Source organism: Sycon ciliatum, chromosome 2 (assembly GCF_964019385.1).
Source record: "Sycon ciliatum chromosome 2, ocSycCili1.1, whole genome shotgun sequence".
NCBI classification, from domain to species: Eukaryota; Metazoa; Porifera; class Calcarea; order Leucosolenida; family Sycettidae; genus Sycon; species Sycon ciliatum.
Genome location: NC_088644.1, coordinates 22,491,759 through 22,519,209, shown reverse-complemented (window position 1 = coordinate 22,519,209; position 27,451 = coordinate 22,491,759). Strand labels below are relative to the sequence as shown.

The 27,451-nt window shown below is 46.8% G+C and overlaps 1 protein-coding gene across 1 annotated transcript; it reads right to left on the bottom strand.

Annotated features, from left to right (window-relative positions):
• Window positions 1-27,438, bottom strand: LOC135809245 (AP-4 complex subunit epsilon-1-like). The gene is made up of 30 exons (XM_065322543.1): window positions 27,055-27,438; window positions 20,952-21,023; window positions 20,457-20,580; window positions 19,558-19,631; window positions 19,127-19,248; window positions 18,622-18,781; window positions 18,120-18,286; window positions 17,125-17,198; window positions 16,698-16,820; window positions 16,404-16,513; window positions 15,472-15,611; window positions 14,841-14,953; window positions 13,872-13,984; window positions 13,259-13,349; window positions 12,962-13,092; window positions 12,369-12,455; window positions 11,680-11,797; window positions 11,198-11,468; window positions 10,898-11,029; window positions 8,542-8,632; window positions 8,001-8,132; window positions 7,457-7,709; window positions 6,883-7,060; window positions 4,986-5,118; window positions 4,607-4,747; window positions 3,158-3,304; window positions 2,254-2,322; window positions 1,640-1,782; window positions 1,168-1,319; window positions 1-821 (listed from the first exon to the last, which is right to left on the bottom strand). The coding sequence occupies exons 1-30, from the start codon at window positions 27,169-27,171 to the stop codon at window positions 658-660; spliced, it is 3,942 nt and encodes a 1,313-aa protein (XP_065178615.1). The 5' UTR covers window positions 27,172-27,438; the 3' UTR covers window positions 1-657.
• Between the last annotated feature and the right edge of the window lie 13 nt (window positions 27,439-27,451).

Here is a 27,451-nt window from a genome sequence, read left to right as displayed (position 1 = left end):
TCATGGCACCTGATGTTATTAAACAAAAGAAGTAAATTTCTATATTTTAAAGGCAATGCGCCGGCACAAAGCCACGAACATAAGAAGAGCAAAACAGCTGTGCTAAACTGTACACAACCAAGCCGTATAATAGACTTGCCTGTACAGCTACCCGATCCACAGAGGGACGGGTCCAATAAGACTCTGCTGAGCCGTGCCACGTGCAAAGTATTCTAAAAGAGTGTACAAGTGAACAAAAAACTGGACCAAACCTTCCATATCTTATGACTATGTACCCTACACTACCAGCACACCATGTGTTAGTGGCTCTGTATGGTACAAGACAATTGTGAGTGACTGGGTTGTTTTGCCAGTGCATACCTCGAGAAATCCACAGTGAAAAGACAATCAGAAGAAAAGTCCGAAGAAAACAAGATGGTAACAGTCAGTGAATAATAAAGGGAATAATTTGACGTACTATATTAAATGGGTAAAATGATAATCTCAGTAGAGAGACCTTGAGCCTTAGAGGGTGAAAGTGAATGAGTTATGCTGACGTGCAAATGTCTAGCTTGGATTTCATGGACACTTAGAAAATATAACAACGCATATAGGACGAAGACAAGGGGAGAAACGAATGTCTTGTGCGGACAATGGAGCACGCATTAGACAGTCATCTTACGACCTGAGAGATGAGGAGGAAAACTGAACAAGGCACTCTGTCAGCAGATTGCTGGCCGAGCGTACCCACAAGTCCAACTGCCCACTGACAAGCTTGGAGTGTACCAGGCAGTGGGTGCCTGGATTGCCCAGGATGGTTCCAGCAGCAATGGCCTCGTTACCTGAAAGAAAGAGCACATGCCCACCCATCCACCCACAAACACGCACACACACACAAACACACACACACACACACACACACACACACACACACACACACACACACACACACACACACACACACACATATACACACACACACACACACAATGCCCGTTTGGTTTGCGATGTAAAATAAAACTTCAAACAAAACACACACACACACATACATTCCTGTACAAGTACAAACACACATGAACATTGCATTGATTTTGTGCTGCTGCCTTTGTGACTCCTACTCCCCCCCCCCCCCCCCCCCCCCCTCCGCTTATCCTGGATAAGTGACCAGGTGGACACCATTACACCTACCTATGATCTGAACAGGATGAATGCGGATACGGTTCTGGACTCTCTCCATAAAGCTGGGTAGGTCGGGAATGCTTGTGGACAGCTTTGTCTTGCTCTCGTGAGATGTTGAGCCCCAGCGGCCACCAAACTCATTCGTCGTCACTTCAAGTGGCCTGTGAGCATAACAGCACAGGAAAAAAGCGAATTACATGCAGTCCTACATGCAGAGACAAAGAGAAACAAAACAGTTTAAAGCAGCCTGACAGAATCTCATGCAAACTGCTGAAAAGAAGAAGAAGAAAGAAAACTGGCCACGATCAATTCAACCAATAGGGAAAAGCTCTGTACAACAGTTACTATTCATAGGGTGAGGGAATGGAAAAGGGTAAAATCAGAAGAAAAAATTGACTGTCACCACCAGGATTCAAACTTTGTACAACATTGCCACGTTCAGAGTGGGGAAACAACAAAGCACATTTTGGATCATACATACCGCAACAAATCCGACAGGAGGATGTTCATGCTGAAGATCTGCCGCTTGGCCGCCGTGGCAGCACCTGCTTGGTACGCCAGCTCGCCTTTCATCACCATCGTTTTCGCGACCGTCTTGCCGGACACGTTGAGAACGAAGCACGCCTGCCACACGCACAGAGAACGCACAATATTTATATCAATACTTTGCTGACGTACAGCGGATTCTGCGCTCTTCAAGGACTACTGTACAGGCAGAAAATTTCGTCGGTCAATAATTTCGTCCAACTCCAAAGAAAGGGAGTTCGTCCGGTTGTAAATTTCGTCCATGGATCATGAGAGTGTATTGAAAAGCTGGACAAATCGACATTAGTCCGGCATTTAATTTAGTCCAAAAGCTCCTTGGACGAAAAAGACGAAATTAAATTCCAGACGAATGTTTCTGCTTATACAGTATATGGAAGTAAGTATTAGCTGTTTTAAAATAAGCCACAACAATGAGCGCTTAGTAGTGGAGGTAATAGAAGAAAACCAGCATGGGCTTTTTGCAATGACGACAACAACTATAACTATAACTTGGCTCTCCATCCGAGTTTAATCTGCACAAGAATATGTAGTTCCAGGTGGAGTCCGTACCGTTTGGCTTGCTGCGACTGTGACACCGGACCAGCCAGAAACACCGGGAGACGAGTCAACATATTCGGCCTGCAGGGAAATGAAAGAACGAATGCAAGCAGGTCAGCTCGGAAAGGGACGTGAGTCATCAACATGAAATGTGCTGTATCGGTATTTGCTGGGCTATATATTGACCTTTGATAAATACCCACACTCATTAGTGACCACACCATCAACAGTATCAAATTCAAATAAATTTGCTTGACTCAATAAATACCACTGTACTTTTCCATGCAGCACTGCACTTTTCCCTTAAAAGGAGTATTTTATAAACAGTATTTATTGGCTTTTGGGCCAATAAATACTGTTTATAAAATACCACTAAGGCCAATAAATACTGTTTATAAAATACTCCTTTTTAGGGAAAGTGAAGGTCAACATATGTATAATAAATGTAGTCGCCTCAGGATTTATTGCAATTACATACCAGTTATAAAAACCTCGGGGGACCTCGGTTTTTATACTGGTATGTAATTGCAATAAATCCTTCGGCTCTACATTTATTATATACATAATGTAGTACAGTACACACTGCATGCACAGTTTATGCCTCAAAATCCCCAGGGGAACACTGCATCAACTGTCAATTTTTTTAATGTCAATGCTCCAGTCCAAACTAGGGTCAAATAGGAAGGGAATGGTCACTATACTCCAACAAATACAGTACACTATTGATGAAGATAGTCTCTATGGTAGTCGCCGCAATTCTGCATTGCAGTTTTGGCAGACTGCTCCTCGCCGACAGCAAGCACTCTGGAGTACATGTACTTCCAAAAAGTACAAACAGCATCAGAATAGCAGTGCACAGTGTTACTATGCAGGAAGCATCAGACTACGTTCTAGACTGCACTGTGGTGTACATTACCTGAAATGCAGACGGCGGTTGAATCTGGAATTTGACACCATCCACATTTGTTTGCTTGCTGTTTGTCACGTAAAAGACAAACACGGCAGCACCAGGTCGCCACACACGCTGCACCGCCAGCCGAACTGAATCATCAGCACATAGATCCTGCAGCAAAACAACACAAACACGCACATGGAGAATGCAGACAAGACACAGACGAAGAATGCAAACTGTAGCGACACAGACATATGTACAAGTACAGCACTGCTCAATGAAATCCAGTCGTATCAATCAAGTATGCGCTGGGTGCTGCACAGCCATAGACCTGCGAACACTGGGCTGCAAAATGATGCAAGGTGCACACTTGAGTGACACGACTAGACTGGATTTCATTGAGCAGCACTGTACGTCCTAGCAGTCCAGTCTCAACCATTTTAAAATTTCCGACACGCCAATTTCGCTCCATTGCAACCTACAGGTCAACGATATTGAGAACCGAACGCCTTTCCACATGTACCTTTCTTGCCTCCTCAGCGAATCCAGTGAAATAGCATGCATTAGTCCCTGCTGTACCCACACATGCAGCACTTGAAAGAAGAGACTACTTGTAATAAGGCTGGCACTGAAGCAAAGGCAGATTCAGAAAAGCACTACAGGTCTACCCTCGCTAGTAGACAACCCGGGGGGGGGGGGGGGGGGGGCAATTTTTGTCTTATAACGAGTACTATCTACTATCCGGACTTGAATATACGCATTTCACGTGTCAGGGCATTTTGTATCGTTGTCTACTAATGAGGTTTGTCTTGTAACCTATGTCGTACTAACGAGGTTAGACCTGTGCATACAAGTAGTAAATACTTACTTCCTCAGTTTCGACAGACAAACCAAGAGCTGTCACAGTCAGCTGGCTTTGCTTGGCCCTCAGTCCGGTTTCCTGCGGTCTGGTGTCCACATACATAATCTCAATAGTGGAATGCACTATATGTACAGATGCGCTCACTGAAATCCAACCCGACGTGCAAAGTCGACGCCCTGGATCAGTTCTGATTACATCACTGTACGTGTACATGTGTACGTCCAGCCGCATTCCTACCACTTCCAGGGTGTCCAGGGCCGTGCACGTTGCGAGAGCCAAATATGCACTTTTGGTCAGATTTCACCGAGCGCAACTGTACTTGTATGTACATGCCCCTACCCTGGCAGATGACTGTATGCACTGCCACACACACAGACACACACAGACAACTCACACACACACACACACACACACACACAGACAACTCACACACACACATAGACAACTCACACACACACACACACACACACACACACACACACACACACACACACACACACACACACACACACACACACACACACACACAGACACACACAGACACACACAGACACACACAGACACACACACACACACACAGACACACACACACACACACACAGACAACTCACCTCCCGAATACTATTGTGAGGAAACGCTTGCAGGCTCGCAGGCAGCTGGTTCGTGTTCGGAGTCGCTGTGAGAGGTGCTGGCAAGTCTTGTGAAGGTTCCTGTGCTAAAAATGAGAAACTAGGCGATGAGGTGTCCGGCGCCTGTTTGAAAAAGAGAGAAAGGCACAGAGACAGTGCAATTCACCACACAAGCACATTATACATGTACATGTATTCCCACATATCCACAACAGCGGACACACAGAGAGACAGACAACGGACGAATAGACAAAAATGCATCTCAACATGCACACATAACAGTCACAGCACGCAATTCACCAGAATGAACAAGCACACAAAGAAAATGAACAAAAACAGGCATGTCTTTGAAGAAACTCACCGCATTGCTAGACTGTGACAGTGCTGGTTGCATGGGTGGTTGCGATGTTGCTGCACCAATATCTACTGCAGCTGGTGCAGGTGAAGTGGACGGCTGTGAGATCTCCATACCGTCAAGAAGATTAACTAATCCACTGCAAATAGAATCAAGGGAAGAACGAGCAAAACGTTATCGAAAGAGTTGTAGAGGAACACATTCCAATTCAACCTTGGCCCCATGGAGGCCTGCCGGGCTGTAGAAGTAGATCTGTCATGTGATTATAGGTGGGTAATGTGCTCTGCCAGGTCAGCCCTCTCCTCACGAGAGAGCTGCAGCTCAACGCACTCACTATGCTTGTTTGGTTAGGTGGCACATGCGTGTGCGTGTACACGACATCCGCGTACCACGACCATGCATCTTGACACAAAGGTCATGTCATGACTTGTTCTTCTTGAGATATTAAGACTTCAGTCCATCAAGTGTCAGTCGGTCAGTCGGCAGGAAGCTCGAGCGCCAGCGTTTGGAGCAGCCGCCTTCTTGTGCCTCTTGGTTGTTTAAAGGGCTGTGGACCCCGGCTGTGGCAGTCGCCCAGTATGTATAGCACGGAAATACTGTAAATCGCCCAATATTCGCGTCACTAAATTTTCGCGATTTCTTAGAACTATGGTGAAGAAAGGAGGACAAAATGTTACGAGTTATGACTAACTGTCCACCAATGTAACCAGATCTTATACAGTCAGTCAAGTTGGGTGGTCTGTTGCTTTGCATCGTTGAGTTGTAGTAAGGCCGGTCTGTCCAATAGTCTTACTAGTTTCGTCATCATCCAGTAACTTTCGGCATTCTTTGTTGCCATGATGCGTAGCTCGTGCTCTTCTTCATTGCGCTTTCCTTCCCCTCTTGGACCTTTCCGAACCTGAGCCTTCCAAGTTGGAAGGTTGTTGGTTTGCGCCTTGGAGAAGTGTTGGAGCTAGGTGTCAGGTCGCCGAATGTCTTAGTACTCCTTGTCAGTTTTGTGCCATTTTGTCGCACTCGCTGACTGTATAATCTGGTTACGTTGGCGGACAGTTAGTCATAACTCGTAACATGTTGTCCTCCTTTCTTCACCATAATTTAATTGGCTCACCATCCGAGTTAAATTTCTTAGAACCAACAAGTTTGCGATGGCAAAAGTTCGCGAAGCACAGGGGCCACCTACATACACCCACTGTTGAAGCTCGATTTCAAGCTAGCCAATATAATATTCGAGCTACGCTCTTCTCGCGAAAATAGCGAACATTAATCCGTCGCGAACATTAGGCAGTTTAGGGGCCGTCCGTAAATATCGATGTTTTTTTAGAGACGATATTTGTTCATATCTCCCCCTCCCCACGTGCTGCAGTACTAGTAGTAGTACAAGTCACAAGGTTCAAGTGCCTGCATGCTGCATGGTGCACGAGCCGCGGCAAGCAAGTACAAGGTGCATATGTAGCGACCTGACTCATATCACGTCGGGGTCACCAATTTAGGATTTTACATCGGGCCCTAGACGACGGTTACTTTGGCCAACCGGACAACGAAGAAGTTGTGACCAAAGAGAATGATTTTATTTCTTGCGCATGCGTATGTAGAATGACGTAATACTCAGTGAGTCAGGTCGCTACACATACCTAAAAATAGCGTATGTGAAGATCGATATTTTTTCCGCCAAAAACAATGAACAGCGTCAAAACCCCCTCCCCCCCCCCCCCATACGAACGAATATCGTCTCTAAAAAACATCGATATTTACGGACGGACCCCTTACAGTATAAATCTTGTCCTTTTCGCGTAGCTGTACACTGCAGTTCACACTGAAGCTCTTCGAGCTCTACGTATATACCTGCTGGTTCACACCCACCATGCCAGAGTGTTAATATAATAATATAATTATGGGTGCGTACTTTTGAGCAGCCGGTGCAGCTTGCATGAGATCAGCAGAAGCAGCAGGACTGGGACTCATCATCAATTGTGTAGCGCCCACACTGGCTGCACCGGAACCAGTCGAGGCGTTGGCAGTGCCACCGGATGCTACACCGCCCCAGTCCAAGTCCAGCAGGTCAACTGCAGCAGAGCTTCCACCTGAACAGCCAAATCGAAAAAAGAAGTAGTTAAACCAGGACAGCAATAAGCAGTTGGAAACAGTCGAGGAAGGGTTGGATCCAATACAGAATATCTGGATTATCTGCAGGCCATTCGATTAGAATATATTACGGGCATGTACATGGGCACAGCGAGTTCTTTATGCAACCGAGCTCGTGGTGTATGTGAGACTAACAATATTATGTTGACGAGGTTCTGATAGACACATTCAGTCACATATCCATACACTACACATGTAGATATTGACATGCCACACCGGGACCACACAGTGATCACACAGATACCACACAGAGAAACACACACAAGCACCACACTGGCATCACGGAGGAATAACACACAGGGACCACACAGGCACTGTACATGTCCAGACTGTACCTTGGTTCTGACTGGCAGCTGCAGGCACGACAGAATCATTGCCATGACTGGTACCAGTAGCAGAAGAGAACATATCCAAATCTAGCAGAGAACTTCCACCAGCATTACCATCAGCAACATGCTGAGCTGATGGCGAGGCTGAACTGGCATTCATGGCTGCCACATTGGATTGTGACAGAGCTGATGTGTTACTACTGGCATTGGCTGCTTGCTGTTGCTGGCGGCGTTTCTGAGCCCGACTCTTGCCCTTGCCCTATTACACAAGGAGATAGATGAGTGGGTATAACAATTCAGTACACCACAATGTCATCTAGCACCGGCTATCTGTATAAGCAGGATGAGTGTAGGACTGTAGGAATATTACACGTTTGGGTATAACTCTGTGCAGAGTCACTTGTTCAATTGTGGGTGACAGGTTCAAGACCAGCAATATCGTGGTGATTCACTACAAAGGGCATGCGAGAAATAAGGCAGCCCCTCACTCACTTACTCACTCACTCTGCCTCACTCTATCTCTCTCTCTCTCTTTTTCTGTCTCTCTTACCGTTAGGATACCGGCACCGCGGCCAGCACTGGAAGTCCCAAATATGGCACCAGCCAGCTCACGCTTGCTTCTCTCCTCTTCAGTGAGTGGAACGCCACCTTCGGAATCAGCGGAGGTCGGTTCAACAGATGCCTACATGTATACACCAGGAATGTGCGTGCACACACAGCACACACATATACACGTGCATGTATACACGTGCATGTACACACACACACACACACACACACACACACACACACACACACACACACACACACACACACACACACACACACGCACACACACACACACACGCACACACACACAGCATAATGTTGAACTACAGTACAATGACTATATCACGTGACATGCACGTGAACAAGCAAATCAAATTCCAGTTCAGAATGAAAGTATAGGCACAACCAAACAGCGCAGCAGGTACTAAGTGTGTGTGTGTGTGTGTGTGTGTGTGTGTGTGTGTGTGTGTGTGTGTGTGCGTGTGTGTGCGCGCGTGTGTGTGCTGTGAGCAGTACAGCAGCTGAACACTCAGAATACTTACAGCAGACTTGCCAGTAGCACCGAATTGACCAGGTGATCTGGGTGAGGCAAAGCCTCCATCAGTCTGAAGACTATCACCAGAAGATGTCGGTCTAGCATGGCCAACACATACGTAAATCAGCAAAGGAGAGAGGAGAACGCAAGGGCAAAGAAAAGAAAATTACAAACTTGACCCCGTGCATGGATTCAGTACAGGGATGCTTTTCGAATTGCAAGAGTGGCAACGTCAACTCTCGAGTTGAGCCGTTCCTCTGCTACTCAGTGACATAGACCTGCTCACAGTTCACGTCACTTCATAATCAAACACCGATCTAACGGCATTAGTTAGCATGATTGTCACAGTGCATCACTGCAAGAGTTATCTTTTTTTCTTTCTGTGCTAGAGATATTGTGTTTTTGCCAGTCTAATGTATTCTTCACTCTGTCATTGTATTGTACATTGTATCACAATCAGCCATCGTATGTATGTACACCACACACTTGTTTTCATAATCAGTCCTTTATGATGATGGCCCGAGACCAAGCTATTTGCCTATATTTCCTGCACTGAGACTCAAGTTGACAATAATTGAATGATATCATAGTGGGAAGTGGTTGCAGTTGAGCCTCCGTACCCTGAGAGAAATGGAGAACTCTTACTGCCGCCGACGCCACCACCAGTGACCAGCACATGACCCAACATGACACATCCTGCCAGGAACCAAACCACTACAACAGTCCATGCACGGATGTTTTTTATTTTTTATTTTTTTTACATGCAAACCATAAGCACAGGACTCCACAAGAATAGCCGTTTTAAAACAGTCAGCAACGAACGCATCGTCTACAGTCCATTCATCGGAAACTGGCCCGCTGGCTTTTGAAAGTCGGATTTGGGCCGAATTGAGGATCAAAACCCCACGTTAAATCTCAAAAATCTGGGTTTTGAATCTGCTTGTAGCGACCTGACTCACTGAGTATTACGTCATTCTACAAACGCATGCGCAAGAATAAAATCATTCTCTTTGGCCTCAACTTCTTCGTTCTCCGGTTGGCCAAAATAGCCGTCGTCTAGGGCCCGACGTAAAACCCTATATTGGTGACCCCCGACGCTGCGCTCTTCGGAGTTTTGAGCATGCCATCCCTGAGCTCGGCCCGCCACAGTTTCCTGCTCGCCTCAACTCTCGGGATCCCGTCAATCGCCGGCTGTTGACGTAAAACTTGAGCCTCACCACCACTCGTCACTGGATCCGCCTCGGAGCTGCTGTGGCCCCTGCCACCCTCCCGGCCCACCTGGATATCCCGCTATCCTGCCACGGCACATCGTCCAGTCGTTTTCGTCCTGGCCTCAAGCTGGACATTGGCCACCTCCACCCGTCGTACCAGCTCACTCACTGTGCACGCACGCAGGCACACGCCCGGCACCGGACCCCATGGAGCTGCGCTCGCCTCCATCTGTCCCCGCCTCAGTCGGCACGCCTCGCCCCAGTGCAGCGCTCCTGCTGGTATCCTGCCAAGCCTGCAACATGCAGCCGCCTCTGACATGATAATACTCCTCTGTCACGCGTACATTTCCTTTCTTTCCGCCTCTGACACGATAACACTCCTCTGTCACGCGTACATTTCCTCTTTTCTTTCTTTCTGCCTCTGACATGCTCTCCACCTCTGTCACGTTAACACACCTCTGACATGTTAGCCCGCCTCTGTCATACATCTCTCTCATTTCCGCTTTCTGCATTTTTGATTTTGTTTCGGCCTTTTTTGCCACGTCACAAACAAATTTCATACACGCAGCGCTCTCGCTTGTACATATTGTATTATATTTTTCTCTTTCCGCCTTGTACATGCCGCGCTTCCTTTCTCTTCTCTTTCTTGTTTCTTGTTTATCGTGCTTCGCTCCTCCCGACCTCACCACTGGCGGGGGAGTACTGTAGCGACCTGACTCACTGAGTATTACGTCATTCTACAAACGCATGCGCAAGAAATAAAATCATTCTCTTTGGTCACAACTTCTTCGTTGTCCGGTTGGCCAAAGTAGCCGTCGTCTAGGGCCCGACGTAAAATCCTAAATGCTTCTCCATACATTTTGCCATGGCATACCTGTCCTAATTTTGTAAAACCTGGCTGAATTTCTATTTCCCTGTTCTTGGACTTTTCTGGCCTCAAATGTGGAAGGAGTAATTGCACGGGTCACACAATGCAGGATGTACTGTTGTTTTCACGATATCTACAACTACTTTGAAGTATGTGAGAGAGACACCAAAAAGTTAGGGTGCCAGTTTCCAATGAATGGACTGTAAGCCTTTAATTGGCCAGGCCGCCCCCAAAGAAAGAAGTCAAAGGCCAGGATGAGATCAACATGCAACAAGCAAACTCACTCAGCCACACTTGCATCAGCAGCAGCAGCAGCAGCTGATGGTGATGACTCCGGTACAGCTGTCTGCTTCTTGGCATAGCCTCCACGTCCCCACAGGCGTGGGCCAGCAACTTCCAAGCCAGATTGGGTTTGCCTAGAGCAAAGACAAAGTAAACAGAACATAGTTGTAACTTTAATAGATAAGCATACATCCACAAGCAGCACAGACTGCAATTCGACAGACAGCAACACTCAACCAAAGTTCACTTTTTCAAAATACTAGATGCACGGGCCATGTGGTGCAATCATACACAAAACATACCTAGTGACTTGCGGTGATGACCTGGCGCCGGCGCTACTAGCACCGTCTGAACGACTGTCATCACCACTACCCGTGCTCTCAGCTGTTGTCGACTGACCCACCGTGCTGACCACTGCATGTGATGATGCTTCCTCACCGGCAGAAGCACTGGAGGGAGCAGCTGGTGAGGCGGCCAATCCACGGAACAGAGCAGATGCAGCGGCCGACTGCTGGGGCGCGGCGTAGGGAGTGACGTTCAGGCCAGCTACACGGCCACTGTCTTCTTGCGGCTCTGCCATAGGAACACACGCGTGCACACATACACACACGCACATATGCACACATACACACACGCACACATGCACACACACACGCCGTAGACACCTATTCGTTATAGCAATGCTACCGTACAAGCCATAACTACTAGTGCTGGGACGGCGCAGCAAACAATGTTGTGGTCAATCTTACAGTAAGACCAAGCAAAGACAAACCCAGTCTCTCACCTTCTTCATCAGGTGGCTTGAAAGCAGATTTACGCTGGCTAGCTGGTTTGTAAGTAGGACAGCCCCGAGCCATAGCGTCAGATACAATGTCATCCAGGAAGGACAAGCTCCCATCCACCTAATTCAAAAACACACACAAATGGGCCATGTCAAATGGTGTGGTGCTGATCATATGAAGCGTGAGCATGGAAGACAAAAGTGTATTCAGGGTACAATGTGTGACTATCCTGGCATTAGAGCTTGAGCTTTGAAGATACTAAAACTCAACAGTGATTATCCACGTCCAGTCCAGTAACTGGAATTCCTGTATACAGTTTCAAGTAGATACAGTGAACTCAAAAACAGTCTTAGAGGGCAAAGCAGTGAAGACGCTCACCACACGCATCATCGACAGCAATGGCATTCTCTATAAAACATGTGGTACGAGGAAAACATGGATGCAGTGAATGGGATTTTCGGTCTTTGACCACTTGCTGGTGAGCTGATCTACTCACCTCCCACCGCTTTAGGAGCTGCATCTGCGCCTTGATCCTTGAAGGGTGGTGGCGTTCCTACGGATGCGGAAAACCTGGCTTCCAGCCGAGTCTCACGCGAACCGTGAAATTTTTATTTTTATTTTTTTTAATGCTCATGGGTGGCTGGGTATTATCATCTGTTCAGAGTACACACAGTGGGTTAGTGGTGCTTACTTCCAGGTCTTCACAGCTTGCATCAGTTGGTAGGACCTCCTGCATCAGAGCTGGTTGTGCTGATAATAGCTTCATCTCGTAGCAGCGCTGCAAAAGCATGCATGCACACACGCACACACACGCACACACACACACAAATACACACACACACACACACACACACACACACACACACATCCAGAAACAGAACCATTGAGAGACAAGTTTAACCCTATACCCCACACGTAACACTGTGGACACAAACACAGTGATTCAAAGTTGAAACAAAAATAAATTACAGTGTACTACCGTTATCATACATCACATGACTTGCATGGAAGCACAACCCGCCCAGTTTTTATCCTGAAGCCAGCGGGTAGGGACGCAGGGCAACACGTTGTCACGCTGAGTGTCTGTACCCGCATGCAAGCAGCATGCAAGCAGCACACACCCAAGTGCGACCCGGTTGCCAGGACAACTACCTTGTCCAACGAGTGAGCCAATGCGCCAAGAGAACGGCGCCCAGCCACGTGTTTCACAAGACTTAGCATTGATTGCGGCCTTGTACTACCCTACACAACATAGCCAGCATATGCCTAAGTTACTATGGTTACCTGCTGTAGATCAGTGGACGCGGATGACAGGAACTTCGAGACACGTGCCCACACTTCGCCTGGTAGTTGATTCTGCTGGCTTACAATCTTGGAGATGGCCGATACTATCCAACCATGCGTTTCAGCATTGGCTACAGCAACAAAAAAGCAAGAAAGATGTGATAACAAGATTAGGTATGCATAGGGGGCAGTGGAAGAAAATCAGTCCGTCTCCTACTCAGAGTTTCTTGCAATGATGTAATTATCAGAAGACTAGCTAAGATAATGTAACCATAAGGCGATACTAAAGCTCCTTACATTCATACTGCCTGTCCAGAAGCTTGCAGAGGGCAGTGAGCACATCCTTGGCGGAATAGTCCTCACTTAGATAGGAGTACTCCCCGAGAACCTATCACAACAGAAATAGAGCAATACAAACACAAGCATAAGCTATATCCCCAGTAAGTGGAGGTCATGCTGTTTGCTGCTGTCGCTGCTCTCGTCATCGTTGCCGTTGTTCAGTTTTCATGTACACGCACTTCAAGGTTGCTTCTTCTCACACGTTCCAGTCAAAGGCAGCTATGACATGTGATGGCACGACTCCCTACTGGCCCTGACCCGGTGCATGGTCATTACATGTACAGTACGTGCAACAAAGTCTTCTGCAACCGATAGACTGGCTGGCCACAGTCAAAGTCAGTGTAGTGTTGGATTGTGCACAACACATGTATGTACAATATATTATTATTACTATTGCACATAACGCTGAGTAATTACACGATGTATAAAAAAACCAGCATCTTGCATGTACAATACATGCACACCAGTATTGCACTGGTGTACGCACAAGACAAGTACGTGCGACACATGCACACCAACATTCAAGTATGTACAATACAATAACATGCACATCGGCATTTGTACCACTGACCCAGCACATGATCTTGACCAAGATGTTGGGCAGGATGAGGTGGTCGGTTAGTTCCATGTAGGACTCCACAGCGTACAATCGCAGCTCCAAGTCCTGATCCTCGTCTTCAGTGCCTGCACATGCATAGGCAAAGAGCACAACCACACCATGTACATGTAGAAATTGTCAAGACTATGTACGTGGAGACCAGAGTGACTGTGCGCCTCCTGCATGGGTGCATGTCACGGCAAAATGCCTGGATTACATCATAGTTGATGCAGAAAAGCGGCAGCAGCAAGCGATGGAGTGCGTGTAGCTGAGCTGCAGTTGCCAGTTGTCCAGCAGCAGAAGACCTACATGAATCCTGCTTACACGCACTGCATCATTAAAATGATGTAATCCAGGAACGTCACCATGACAGCAACCCACTAGAGCCGTACAGGCTTGTTTCCATGTGCCGTATTTCCCCGATTATAAGTCGCACTCAATTATAAGTCGCACCCCCATTCTCAGGTTTGAGCCATATTGATTTGATATTATTGACATCAGTAGTAAGTCATGCTTGATTGCAAGTCGCACCCCTTTTTTTACTGTTGAATTTTAGTGTACAAAGGTGCGACTTATATTCGGGGAAATACGGTACTCTTGAAAATGTAATATTGATTGTGATCTAATCAAGGGCCAAAGTGCATGTACATGTAGAACTGATGTGTCTGTATTCTAGTGCACTGTACGATACACTGGTATGTGAAGATTTAGCGACGGGCACGGCTAGATCCAAGAAAATCAGGATCTAATTTTTTTCCCAATGCCTTTCAAACTGAAGTCTGCATTCACTGCACGCAGAGCACATCTGTACAGACACGAGCATATTATACAACAGTGTGATGGTGAGAAGATTAGATTCGTGACACCTTCCTCCCTAAACAGCAACCTGAACTCAACACACACATGGAACATGCCAGGTCGTGGCACAGTCTTACGTCTCACCTTCTGCCAACAAGCGCATGAGGTTGTGTGCCACCTCAGGCCGTACCAATGAACCGCCAAGCTCAAACACGGCGTTCATTGTTTGCATGAACCAAGAGTTGTTGGGAGCAAACGTAAGCAAAATGAGTTAAGGAGCACATCTGCCCAATGAAAATGGTAGACAGTTACTACCGGTTACATTCAAATCTACACACCTAATTTGTTGTAAAGCATACACTGCACATAGACACCAATAGTAATACCGCGAAGTACACACACACACACACACGCGCGCGCGCACACACGCACACACAGACACACACATACACACGTCACAACCCAACCTCGTAGAAATTCTTTCCGAAACAATGCATCCAGTCTCCTTTTGAGCAGTACCTGTTCCTGCTCCGCGCATCCCCTGGTTTCTGATATCTCGAACGTGTACTTAACTATCTCGATCACCCCTGCTAACGTTATTGCCCCCGCTTGTTTTTCATAATCCATTGCTTCTTGCCTCCCCGGTTAATTTCCATCTAGCTGTTTCTGGCTAGTACCAGCTCTATCGCACTTATCAATCATCCTTATTGGCGTCACGCCATCGTGGAATAAAAGAATAATAATAATACGTACACCGTGCATAGAGAGAGGATATTTTTCAGCAAGTTCAGTGACACGGGCCACCAGATCAGCACGGAAGAAATCATCAACAGTGCTCCTGAGGTAGGAGACTAGTCTCTCGCAGATCACTTCAACATTGTGTGGATTGGTCATGTGGTAGAGAAGATCAAGAGTCTAAGAAAGCAAGCAGGCATGCATGCATGCATGCACAAACATACACACACACAGATACACAGATGCACACACACATACACACACACACACATACACACACACACACACACACACACACCGCACACACACACACACGTACATACACGCACACGTACATACACACGCACACACGCACACACACACACACACACAGGGAAGAAAACATACAGCAGTCAAAACCTGATGGTTGGACGACCCAGACCAGCAACAGCGGTACTGCCATAGAGCATCACAACCATGGTTATTCTCCGAGTTCCTCAAAGAAAACATGTCTACTGGAGTTCCGACATGTGAACATCTGACATGTACTTTATAGCCCAGATACTACTCAATCTGCGGACAGAACTGTTTCGTCCTTTGTGGACTCATCAGCACAGGAGGAAATGAGGCCGAACCTGATAGCAATGAAAAATAAATTTTCCAAAGCCGAGATACTATAAATCCGATTCGAGGTCAAATGACAGGTGTATTATTTATGTAAAAAATATCAAGGTTTGCGTGGTGAAACTGAACATTCCGCATCAGTGGAAATGCCATCGCCCTCAAAGATCTAGGCGCAGATGCAGTTCCTGAAGCTCCTAAACTATTATGAAGGGTCCTTCAAAAACAGTTCAATAGTATTATATTTCCAGGGTACTTATACTTTTAAGTTCTAGTGTATGTCTCGGAGAGAGTGGAAGAGACAGCAAAACAAGGATGGAAGAGGAATGAAGAAAAAATTGAACAAGAGCTATCGGTAGATAAGAGACATACCTTCCTCTTCAGCGTCTCATCCGGATCATCAAGACAGTTGATCACAACCATCTGATGATCGGCAGCATACTTGGGATCGACCTGAACTATAGAAGCAAGCAATGTGATACCTGAATAAGCATGCAAACAAACACACACACACACACACACACCATATCACACACTTCTTACGCTTGGACTCGAATGCTAAACAGCACACATGAACCGTCGTGTACCTGAACGAAAGAAACACGCTTCACTACACGGTCACATAAGTGAACATGTAAACAGCACCAGCATACACCGAAGGCTCACCAAAGTACTTGTAGTTGTTGTTCGTCGACGTCAAGAAGCGAGACAGCGACTTGGCTGCTTTCTCGACAAGCTGAGAGTTGGGGTAGATGGACGTGATGGTTCGGATCACTTCGTAAGTAACGGCTGGGAGCGGACGACCAAGGAGAAAAAGACACAAACAAATGCGTTGAAATGACATCATGTGTGACATAATGTACATCAAAATACAACCAATGAAAATTGCTGTTTGCTGTTCGGACCACATCATTAGAAAGTATTTTGTGTACAAGTAGTAATAGCACTCAAACACAAACAAACAAACAAGACTTAGACAGGTGCAATGGAGATAATGCAGATTACAAGCTACATGAGTGTGCACCATTGAGAACATGGACACACCGTACCAGGAACACCAGCACATGATGTTAGTTCTTTGAAAATTACTCACAATATCCAATCGGGTTGCCAGTGTCAGCTCTTGTCAACGTCAAGCTGAGCACTTCATACATCATCTCGCTTGCTCTACAAACAGTAAGAAGCAGGGCAGCAAACAATACACACGCTTTACGTTTATCCGTTCATTCTACAAGTACAGTACTGTATGCTCGACGGCCAGCCCATAACGCTGCCATCAGCTGCATTGACATGGTTATTATTTTACCTTTTATATACAGTTCTAGCATTGCAAATGGTGGACAAGGGGGCACAGCAACAGGAGCATGTACATGTGCATGTACATAGTGAAACCTGTCTAAGCCGACCGCTCAAGGGACTTTCAAAATGTGGTTCCCGTGAACAGGTTGTCTCCATATCCAGGGTCATTTGACTGGAAACAACACAGCTGGGACCTGGTTGTAGTGATCTTCTAGGAGAGGTGGTCACCTTATCAGAGTGGTCGCCTTGACAGGTTTTACTGTACACACTTCCATACGCACTGAAGGCAAAAGTAGAATTACAGCACGGAAAAAGGCGTATCTTTTTTTATCGCCAAGGTGTGACACATGGCAATTATGCACTCAGCGTGAGAATCAAATCCGCGGTGCTGCTGCTGTTATCCAAACTGCTTTGTTCTAGAAGTCGGGTGTGGTATAATTGTTGTTTCTCTGTAGTCAGGCTGGTTCCTTGTCAAGACAGCGTTGTTTTTCAGCAGTTTTGTATTATCGCGTTATGATGCCTCAGTGGCCCACCTCATTAGCTTCCGATGCCAAACAGTAGCTGGGTTCCAAGCCCTCGCAATCTTGTCGTGGTCGCCAACGCTTTCTCAATCGGTGGTCTCACTTGATCAGGTTCGCCCCATACTAGTAAATTGTGTGTGTGTGTGTGTGTGTGTGTGTGTGTGTGTGTGTATGTATGTGTGTGTGTGTGTGTGTATGTGTGTGCACGCGAATGCACACTTCAATGTGCCGAGATTTGCTTAAATTCACTCATTTCATCGTCACCTACTTGAGATCATCAGCGCCCAGCATGGCTAAGATGCGGAGAAGCTTCATTTGTGTCCATGGCGAAGGCATGTTGTGGTAGTCAAACTCATGCGGCAGGCGGCCTTCTACAATTTGCTTCAGAATGCTGACAAATGACGAAGTTAGATCAGTGTTCTCTTCCGGTGCTTCCTAAAATGGTCATACCCGCAAAATTCGACAAAAGCAGCACATGCACGCACAAGCACACATATAGCACTTCAGCGATGTTCAAAGGATCGGAAGCGGAACAGAAAAAAGCATGACATGACAAAAGCGGAGGTACGGTACAAGTATAGCCACAGGCACAAATATAGCAAAACCATCGCATCCAGATATGCTTTTGCCTTCCACTGTAATCAGTAATAGAGCACTTTGACCAACATCTGATGATACATCCAAGGTAGGGTTTATTGAAGAAGTGACGGAAATAAAGAACAAAGTACAAACACGGCAAGACACAAAAGTTCTTCAGACGTCCAACTCACGCAGATCAGGTCATGGAAGATGTGCAGGCAAGCAGCCATGACGCCAGGATCACGGTCGCACAGCACCTGACGGCAAATGTCCTGGATGTCACTGAGCTGCGTGGGCGCCATGCACCAGATGCGGTGCAGTGTCATCACCGCCTTCTTGCGCACTATCTCGCTGCGAAGTTTGAAAACACACAGCAGTAAACTTTGTAGAACAGTGCGATTTGGTGCTATTCAAACTGGATTTACACTAGGGACCAGTGACTAGGCCAGGTAGATATAGAGTTGAACAGTCGCAAAACAAACCCTCTACTACAGTGCATATCTGCAGGTATGGATGACGACGATGACAACATGTAACAAGGCATATACCAAATCTGCAGGTACATTGCGGTAAAAAAAAGTAGCACTCAAAATCAAGTCAAAATCCATGCCAGAACGGCATGCCCATCTATTTGTCGTCCAACACATTGATTTTGCGCACATCTTTGGTGATCAGTGACCAGTGCAGCATGCTTACCGCTGGTGTGTGAGCTTCTTCTTGATCAAGGGTACGAATACTGGCACCATGTCACTGCCAATCACTTTGCTGATCACCGTCATTGCAGAGCACACTATCAGAATGTTCGTACTTTCCAGATCCTGGCCATGTACACAGGTATGGAAAATGAGAGTGGAATGAACGTATTGGAGAGAGAAAAGATTATGACTGGATGTGCATGTGCATGTCGCGTCTGCACAACTGAGAGTGAGTGGGCGCATCGCTTCCTAGAGGACAGTCAAATGCATTTCCGTCGTTTGCTATTTCGACAGTTCTTTAACTGTCCATGTAGCAAGTCAAGACACAACCATCGTAGAGGCATTGCAAACAACAGACACTGTGTTCACTGCTCGGAGTTGCTATGTAGAGCACATACAGACACTGTGTTCACTGCTCTGAGTTGCACATACCCGCTGTAGAGAGTTCACCAACAGAAGGGTCAGTTCATGGTTCTCGTGCAAGAACAAAGACGTGGCCAAGTAACCTAATGACACACAAACACAATATCCACACACACACACGCGCGCGCGCGCGCACACACACGCACACACGCGCGCACACACACACACACACACATACGCACACACACACACTCACACACACACACACACACACACACACACACACACATACGCACACACACACACGCATGCACACGCACACACTCACACACACACACACAAACACACACACGTGCACGCACGCGCATACACACACACACACACAATTCACAATCCCAGTGTGCTCTCTCATATTGATTTTCACCTTTCCCATGCCATAGCTTCCATAAAGGGCCTGGCCCAATGTCTCCCAGTAAGACTAGAGACATTACACAATCAGTGCAAAGTTTACAGCCTCGCATGGCATGCCACGTGCTGTTACGGTCTCCCCGTCTCTTCGAGGCTACCTGAACGTGTCCCAGAGCCAACATAGCCTGGCTCGTCCAGGAAGCCTCATACAATCTATCTCGAGCTGACAGGTATTGTGTACATGGCTATAGTGTTGCGTTGGCTGTTCAGTGTACATCTGGAGCATTGTGTATACATGTGGAAACGCTGGGCTAAGCGTCACTGAACATACTCAATCCGCAATTGAGCGAACAGTCTCTAGCCAGAGTGTGAGACAACCAACAGCTGCTTCAAATGTCATTGACACTAGCTTCAACTGGTGCACAAGGTCACCAACATACCAAGACAGAAGCAGAGGTATTGGTATCACATGAACATTAGATTTGCTAAGATACTGGAGCGAAAAGTGGAGGTTAGTGCAAGAAAACTAGAACATTGCTCTGCACTAGCCGCATACGTACCAACACGTTTCTCCACCAATGTCGTCTGCTGTGCAAATTTTACAGCATGGATGTGACCAAAGGATACGTCATGGCCCAGCATCTCACAGTACAGCAGGCGAACGAGAACTTCTTTGCGCTGTTTCTGCACCATAGACACACCACACCAGCAGCAGGACAACAGGAAAGCTTCTCAGTACGCACACATGCACGCGGACACACACACGCACGCAGACACAGACAGACACATGCATGCACACACACACACACAGACATGCACATACACACAGACATGGACATACACACAGACATGGACATACACACAGACATGCATATACATACACATACACACACACACATACACACACACACACACACACACACACACACACACACACACACACACACAAAGTACAAAGTATAGAAAGGCTGCAGGGCACTAATTGATAAACTGAGCAGAGGGTTATGTCTACAGCCATGCTGCACCATGCAAAACAACGCAAATAGTGGACATACAGGATTCAGGTCAGGGTGTGCGCAGAGCTCCTTGAGAGCCTGAACTTCCCGCCGCATAATACGATCTTCTTCCTGTGTAGATTAGATCAGAACACACAACAACGACAGCAATGACAACAACGACGACGACGACAACAACAGCAACAAAATATCTCTTATTGGCGATGGTGCCATCGTGAGAATAAAGAATTCAACAACAACAAATGACAAGCACAGTACAATAGTCCAGGATTGAGTCAACAATTCCACAATACACTACAAAATAAACTGTAGACATTCACACACGCACGCACCCATGCACACTCACACACCGAGTCCTCTGTCCATAATATACGGTAGTAGATCAGTACAATGACAAGACAGTGTCGTTGACTGTTGTCATGCCCGGACCAGCTCACTTTCCGACACAGGGTTCATAAGGCTTTCCTGCCCCAAAAGACCTTTACACCAGCCATTGGCAAAAGAGACCTTCTTCAAGCACAAATCGGATGTGCGGATAATTCTACTGTGAGTGAAAGGTTCACTAATGGTAACACCACTAACTCTACAGTCCATATCTAGCTGGAACGGACCAGTAGGCAGTGCTCCGAGCCATTCCCGCTGTATCCACCCTACAATCATGTTGCCCCTGTTGCCATCGCTCAGCTTGTAGTCTAGTCAGAACAGATGAACATCTTGTATGCTCAGACATTACTTGGCACAGTGGATCAAAGTAGTAACTGCAGTGGTGGCTTGTCTCTACTAAACCCACCTCTTTGGAGCTTGCTGCCGCCATTGCAGTTGAAATTTGCCGTGGTATCATTACCCAGGACCATTTGTGCGTTGCCATTCGTTTCGACACTGCGTTGCTTTAGAAAAGGATTTTCGCTTTCTGGGGTGGGGGTTCTTATCAATTTTGTTGTACTTAGTCTGAACACACACTCAAATCAATGGTCTCTCCGCTGCTAAACGAGAGAGCTTGGAAGCTCAGGGCCCTACGCTATGCTTTTTTGCCTTGATGACCTAGACAAAAAAAAAGCATAGGGATGTTATAATTTTTTTTTTTAATTCTTTTTTTAACCCTTTAGTGCCTAAATTATTTCAGGAGACGCATGAAATTCACAAACTCACATTTTCATCTGACTGTAATTTCGATATCCTTTGGAGTATTCCAACAATCTAGGGCTCTATGGAAAGCTCTCTCCAAGACGAACACAGCCATACCCAGTTCGCAATTGATAGAGTCGTAGGAGTAACGCCGCAGCGCGATCTGAGCGCTCCAATGCCAGACCTGCGAGCGCGGTACTAAATTCTCAGCCATTTCAACAATATCGATCGCAGAACGGTCAATTTTTTTGCAGGAGAGAGCTTCAAAATGCAGCTTGAAAATGACGTATGCCAGTCGTGCACGCGTCGCCAGCGAGTCAGGGAAAATCCCTTGCTGGCGTTTCAAATTTTACGCCTCGCGAGCCGACTCGCCCACGCGAATTCCGTTCGAGTGTCATAACTCTGCGCCATGACATCGGATCGTCTTAGGGTGTTTGGAGCCGACAGCTGAGGCTTTTCTAATACGATTAGACCTTTCGTTTGTTGAATTCGAACAAGGATTGACTGAATGGCGAAAGTTTGAAGTCACCTCAGCATGCACTGTACAGTCAGGCGGATATATCCGCCCTATAGGCGTTATAGGGTTAAAAGACATAACCTGGGATTCGAACCCGCACTATCGCGCGCCCTGCATGCATCCCCCGATACACTTCGCATACATACTAAATAGAGAGGTTCCGGGGTACGATTTTCCGTGCCAAAATCCGTATGGGCGCTACGGATTTTTTCCAGGCATGCTCCATACGATTTTTCGGCACGGAGAATCCGTGTGGACTGGCTTTCACACGAACCATGTTTCGTATGGAGATTTTGCGTCATCGGGTGCAGAAAGATTTTTCGCGTACAAATTTGGTACGAGAAACATGGATTTTCCGCGGGAAGTTTCGATTTCGGTACAATTTTCAAAATAAAAAGGCATAGCGCGGGAATGTGACGTGTTTGCGATCGTAACCTAGGCAATGACGGCAAACACATAAGTTCCGTACTCCGGAACATTTCACTGCTCGAAAACGACGTCTAAAAAGTCCGTAGCGCCTCTACGGATTTTGGCACGAAAAGTCGTACTCCGGAACCTCCCTATTCTTCCAAGTTGCTTCACGTTATGATCTTGCATTTGAAAGCCCTATTTGAATATGCATTGTGGCCAGCCGTCTTTGATGGTACGGTACGGGATAGGTACGGGACAGGTACGATCGAGGGTAATACGACACCGTCTACCGCCTTAATGACGGCAAAAAAAGCATAGGGATGTTACAATTTTTTCAATTCTCCTATTTTTTTTAAAGGGGAAGTTAAGGCAAAAATTAAAATTTCACCAGTTGTAGTCTTCGGGGCGCTGAGTCGAATGGTCTTGGTCCGAGAAAGCTGAGACGCTCCCTTCCTACTTGAATCCCAATCGAACTCGCGCACTTCCACCGAAACTGGGTGACTGCGCCCTACTAGATGGGGATTTGTATGCAAAATGTCACTAAAAGCGCCATTTCGTTCTTATAAAAGCACGGATGACCGCGATTGGCCCATATGTTGTAGTCTTTTGGACGCTGAGTCGACTGGTTTTGGTCCAAAAAGGCTGCGATGCAGCGTTCCTCCTTTATTCCCAATCGAACATGGTTGAAGAAGCGGTCACGTGCTCCTGGGTGCCCAAATCACCTTGTCACCACGCCAGCAGGCGACAAATTTCACACCAAGGTTCAACTCGAGTTCAACTCGAGTGACAGGACTGCACCCAAAAAAGGTCAAACAGGCTAGTAAGTTGTACCCTGCGGGCACGGTGGCCAGGTGACTGGCGTACGCAGGAGCACGTGACCGCTTGTTCAACCATGTTCGATTGGGAATAAAGGAGGAACGCTGCATCGCAGCCTTTTCGGACCAAAACCAGTCGACTCAGCGTCCAAAAGACTACAACATATGGGCCAATCGCGGTCATCCGTGCTTTTATAAGAACGAAATGGCGCTTTTAGTGACATTTTGCATACAAATCCCCATCTAGTAGGGCGCAGTCACCCAGTTTCGGTGGAAGTGCGCGAGTTCGATTGGGATTCAAGTAGGAAGGGAGCGTCTCAGCTTCCTCGGACCACGACCATTCGACTCAGCACCCCGAAAACTACAACTGGTGAAATTTTAATTTTTGCCTTAACTTCCCCTTTAAGGCATATCCTGGGATTCGAACCCGCACTATCGCCCTACATGCATTCCCCCATACACTTCGCATTCATACCCATTCTTCCAAGTTGCTTCACGTTATGATCTTGCGTTTGAAAGCCCTATTTGAATATTGCGGCCAGCTGTATATGTGGCCAGCTGTGTTTGATGGTACGGTACGGTACGGGACAGATACGGGATAGCGCCAGGCGTGACACAAACAAACAAACAAACAAACAAACACACAAATACCAAATTAAAGCTGTGTGGACCCTGGCTAGCGCCAGACGTTACTGAAGTAACGTCTTCTGCATAGCTACGGGAATAACTGTTACTCCCTTCTCTTCTGACACCAATTTTTCAGACTTGGCCTATCCTCAGGTTGTAAATCAAACTAAAGGCAAACAAAGAGGAACTGTAAAAGATAAACCTTGAAGTGTAATAGAGCAGTGACTGGTTGATGAGAAATGTGTCAGCTAGGGTGTAACAGTTACCTTAGGGGCCGTCCGTAAATATCGATATTTTTTTCAAGACGATATTTGTTCATATCTCCTCGGACCCCCTCCCTCCCCCCTCAAAACGAACATACACACATTTATGCAGGGTATCGATATTTTTTAATGAAGTGTAATCTTCTCGCGAAACGTGACCAACAGGAACTCCAAATTCAACATACACCAAGGTTTACATTGCCACAGTCTCTCAACCTTGCCATGGCTGTATTCTTGGGGTTGACTTTCACTTTGTGTAGGTCATCAACTGCATGTTTGCACAGTGCCCGCCCAAAGTTAGAGATCGATATTTTTTCAAAAGGACGAGATGAACAGGGACCAAACCCCTCCCCCCCCCCCCCCAAACGAACGAATATCTTCTCTAAAAAAATATCGATATTTGTGGACGACCCCTTAGGCGCCGGTCACACATGCAGGCGGCGACACCGCTTTTGCGGCTGCCTCCAACACGCTGGCAGTGGGCGCTTTTGCGGCTCTTTTCTGCCGGCGGTCACACATGCAAAGGCTTTGGTACGCACGCAGCTTCACGGGTCTCCACAGGTGTCGTAAAACTTTTCTCTGAAAAATACTGTAGCCTCAAAATTCTTCAGGAAGTTACCTGCTTTGTTGCATTTTGACTGAGTTGGCTGTTTCATTTTTAATTCCTATCACTGTTGTCTTTCCTTTCCTGCGCTGGTATGGATCGCAGAAACGCCCAGAATCGCCGACTATGTCGTGACCAGCGACTGCGGAGAGCTATGGAGATTGCCTCAATATTCATGTTGTTCAATTTCTCTTCGTTTGAATCTTGCGGAAGCTCCTTGAGCATCGGTGGACGCCTGAGTCGAGTCCCATGTCGGATGGGACTCGACTCAGGTGTCATGGTGTCTTGTCTTGACCTCGAAATAGAGGGAGAGGAGCAGTTGCTCTTGGTCAGCAGTCCACTTCATGACGAGAGATGAAAAACTAATTTTTCCAAGATCCAAGAGATCCAACAACGACAACGCCGCAAAAGTTGCACTACCGCTTTTGTGTTTCGCCACCAATTTTTTGGTTGTGGCGCTTTTGAGATTGCCGCCGTGGCGCCAGTGGCGCCAGGCGCAGTATCCATGGTGATCCGGGGATATCCCAACTTTTGTGGTGCAGCTTTGGTGGTGTCGCAAAAGCGCCATGCATGTGTGACCGGCGCCTTACACGTGCAGGTGTGGAGAGTAAGAGAGCTAGTTAAAAGGGAAAGGGGAGAGGCTACTAAATGTTATAATCCCATAAGGTTCCTTTACGCTGAAGAGTATGCTGGTGAGATGGAGAGGACCGTCAGGAAGCGCTTTGAAGAACAGTGCAGAGTGGCAGGAATTCAAGCACCCGGCACACCATGGGGTGAGCACTACTAGTATGCATGACACAACCCACATCACGTTAGCACCTCTAGTCCTCTACACCCATCAATGATGCATCAATTCTCACCACACAGTTTTTACAAATTTCGTTTTATTCTGTAAAAGAGGCCTTCCCAACCACACAGTTGTCCCTTAGCGCACACCATCTCTACATGTACATAAAGCAATGCTCCTTCATGATAGAAGCCTCCTGCTGTAAGCAGGGATTGTGCCTGGGTCCTGAACACAGTGTGAAGTGTGTGGGTGTGGTAATTGACTTTGACATTGCAACATTGACCGAGATGTGACTTGTCGCACTTGATGACACAATATTTATGTGCTTTATATGTGCGTGCTAGCTGGTTGCATAGTACGTCGCAACAATGTGTCTTCACCTTTGCTGTCACATGTATGGCTGCAGCTCCACACAAGTATAACGTTATACATGTATTTCACAGTGACATTCACACACACATACAGCTACGTACGTCTCTCCCCCTTCCTTTCCCTTTCCACTAGCTCTCTTACTCTCCACACCTACAACTTCAGCGCAAGTCACACCCTAGCTGACACATTACGCCCCTGATGTGCTGACGGTTTGCCAGAGCAGTGTATGGCAGTGTATGGCAGTGTCCGTCCAACGCAGACCACAGTGTACTAGCAAACAGTGAACCAGTGAACCAGTGAAATCGCTTAAAAGCGTCCACCCTAGTGGGAATTGTATTTCCGTGCTTGGAGAGTACACCATGTTTAATACCTAAAGTAGTTTAAAAAAAGTACCTGTACGTCTCATGTGAAATCACACATTTCGTGAAGGGGCATTTGTAAACCTTCTTTTTGTGCTCTTGTCTCCTTTTAATATCGTGCTGTGCGACCTATTCAGAAGGGAAAAGACGTCCTCCAAAAGCCGATAACTACACAATCAGAGGAATTAAATTAGGGGGGGGGGGGGGGGGTATACCAAAAAAATTGATTACGAGACAGGAGTTACGCAAAACGCTTACTTACATCTCGCGTTTTGGCTTCTCCAATGGCGCGTATCAGGTTCTGGAAAGCACGCGAGTGTCCACCGCTCATGGCGGAAAGGCCCGACTGCAAATGGGCGAGGGCCTTCTCCACACTCATGGTCACTAAGTCCCGTTCTGTAAATACTTCTTCTATTCTACTGTCTACCTAGTCTACACAGTCACAAGTCTGAAAATAGGGACGCAGAAATCTCTGGTTGGCTGGGTGTGATCAAGTAGATTCGACCCACTACACACGTATCCCGTGCCGGAAAGACAGTGAAGCTAGACTAGAGAGTAGTCTAGTAGAGCTTTGACTTTCGAGAGGTCCTTCTGCCAGGCAGGCAAACAGCTTCATCACTTGCTGCGCTTGTAGCTCCCCCTTCCAAAAAATTGTGAAA

What these genes read in the sequence shown, in the direction of transcription:
- LOC135809245 (XM_065322543.1), bottom strand. Translation starts at nt 27,171, where the DNA reads ATGAGTGTGGAGAAGGCCCTCGCCCATTTGCAGTCGGGCCTTTCCGCC. An exon ending in CTGGGCGCTGATGATCTCAA is followed by an intron (nt 17,199 to 18,119) that starts GTAGGTGACGAT and finishes TACTGTTTGTAG; the next exon opens with AGCAAGCGAGATGATGTATG. An exon ending in CAACAACTACAAGTACTTTG is followed by an intron (nt 16,514 to 16,697) that starts GTGAGCCTTCGG and finishes ATGCTTATTCAG; the next exon opens with GTATCACATTGCTTGCTTCT.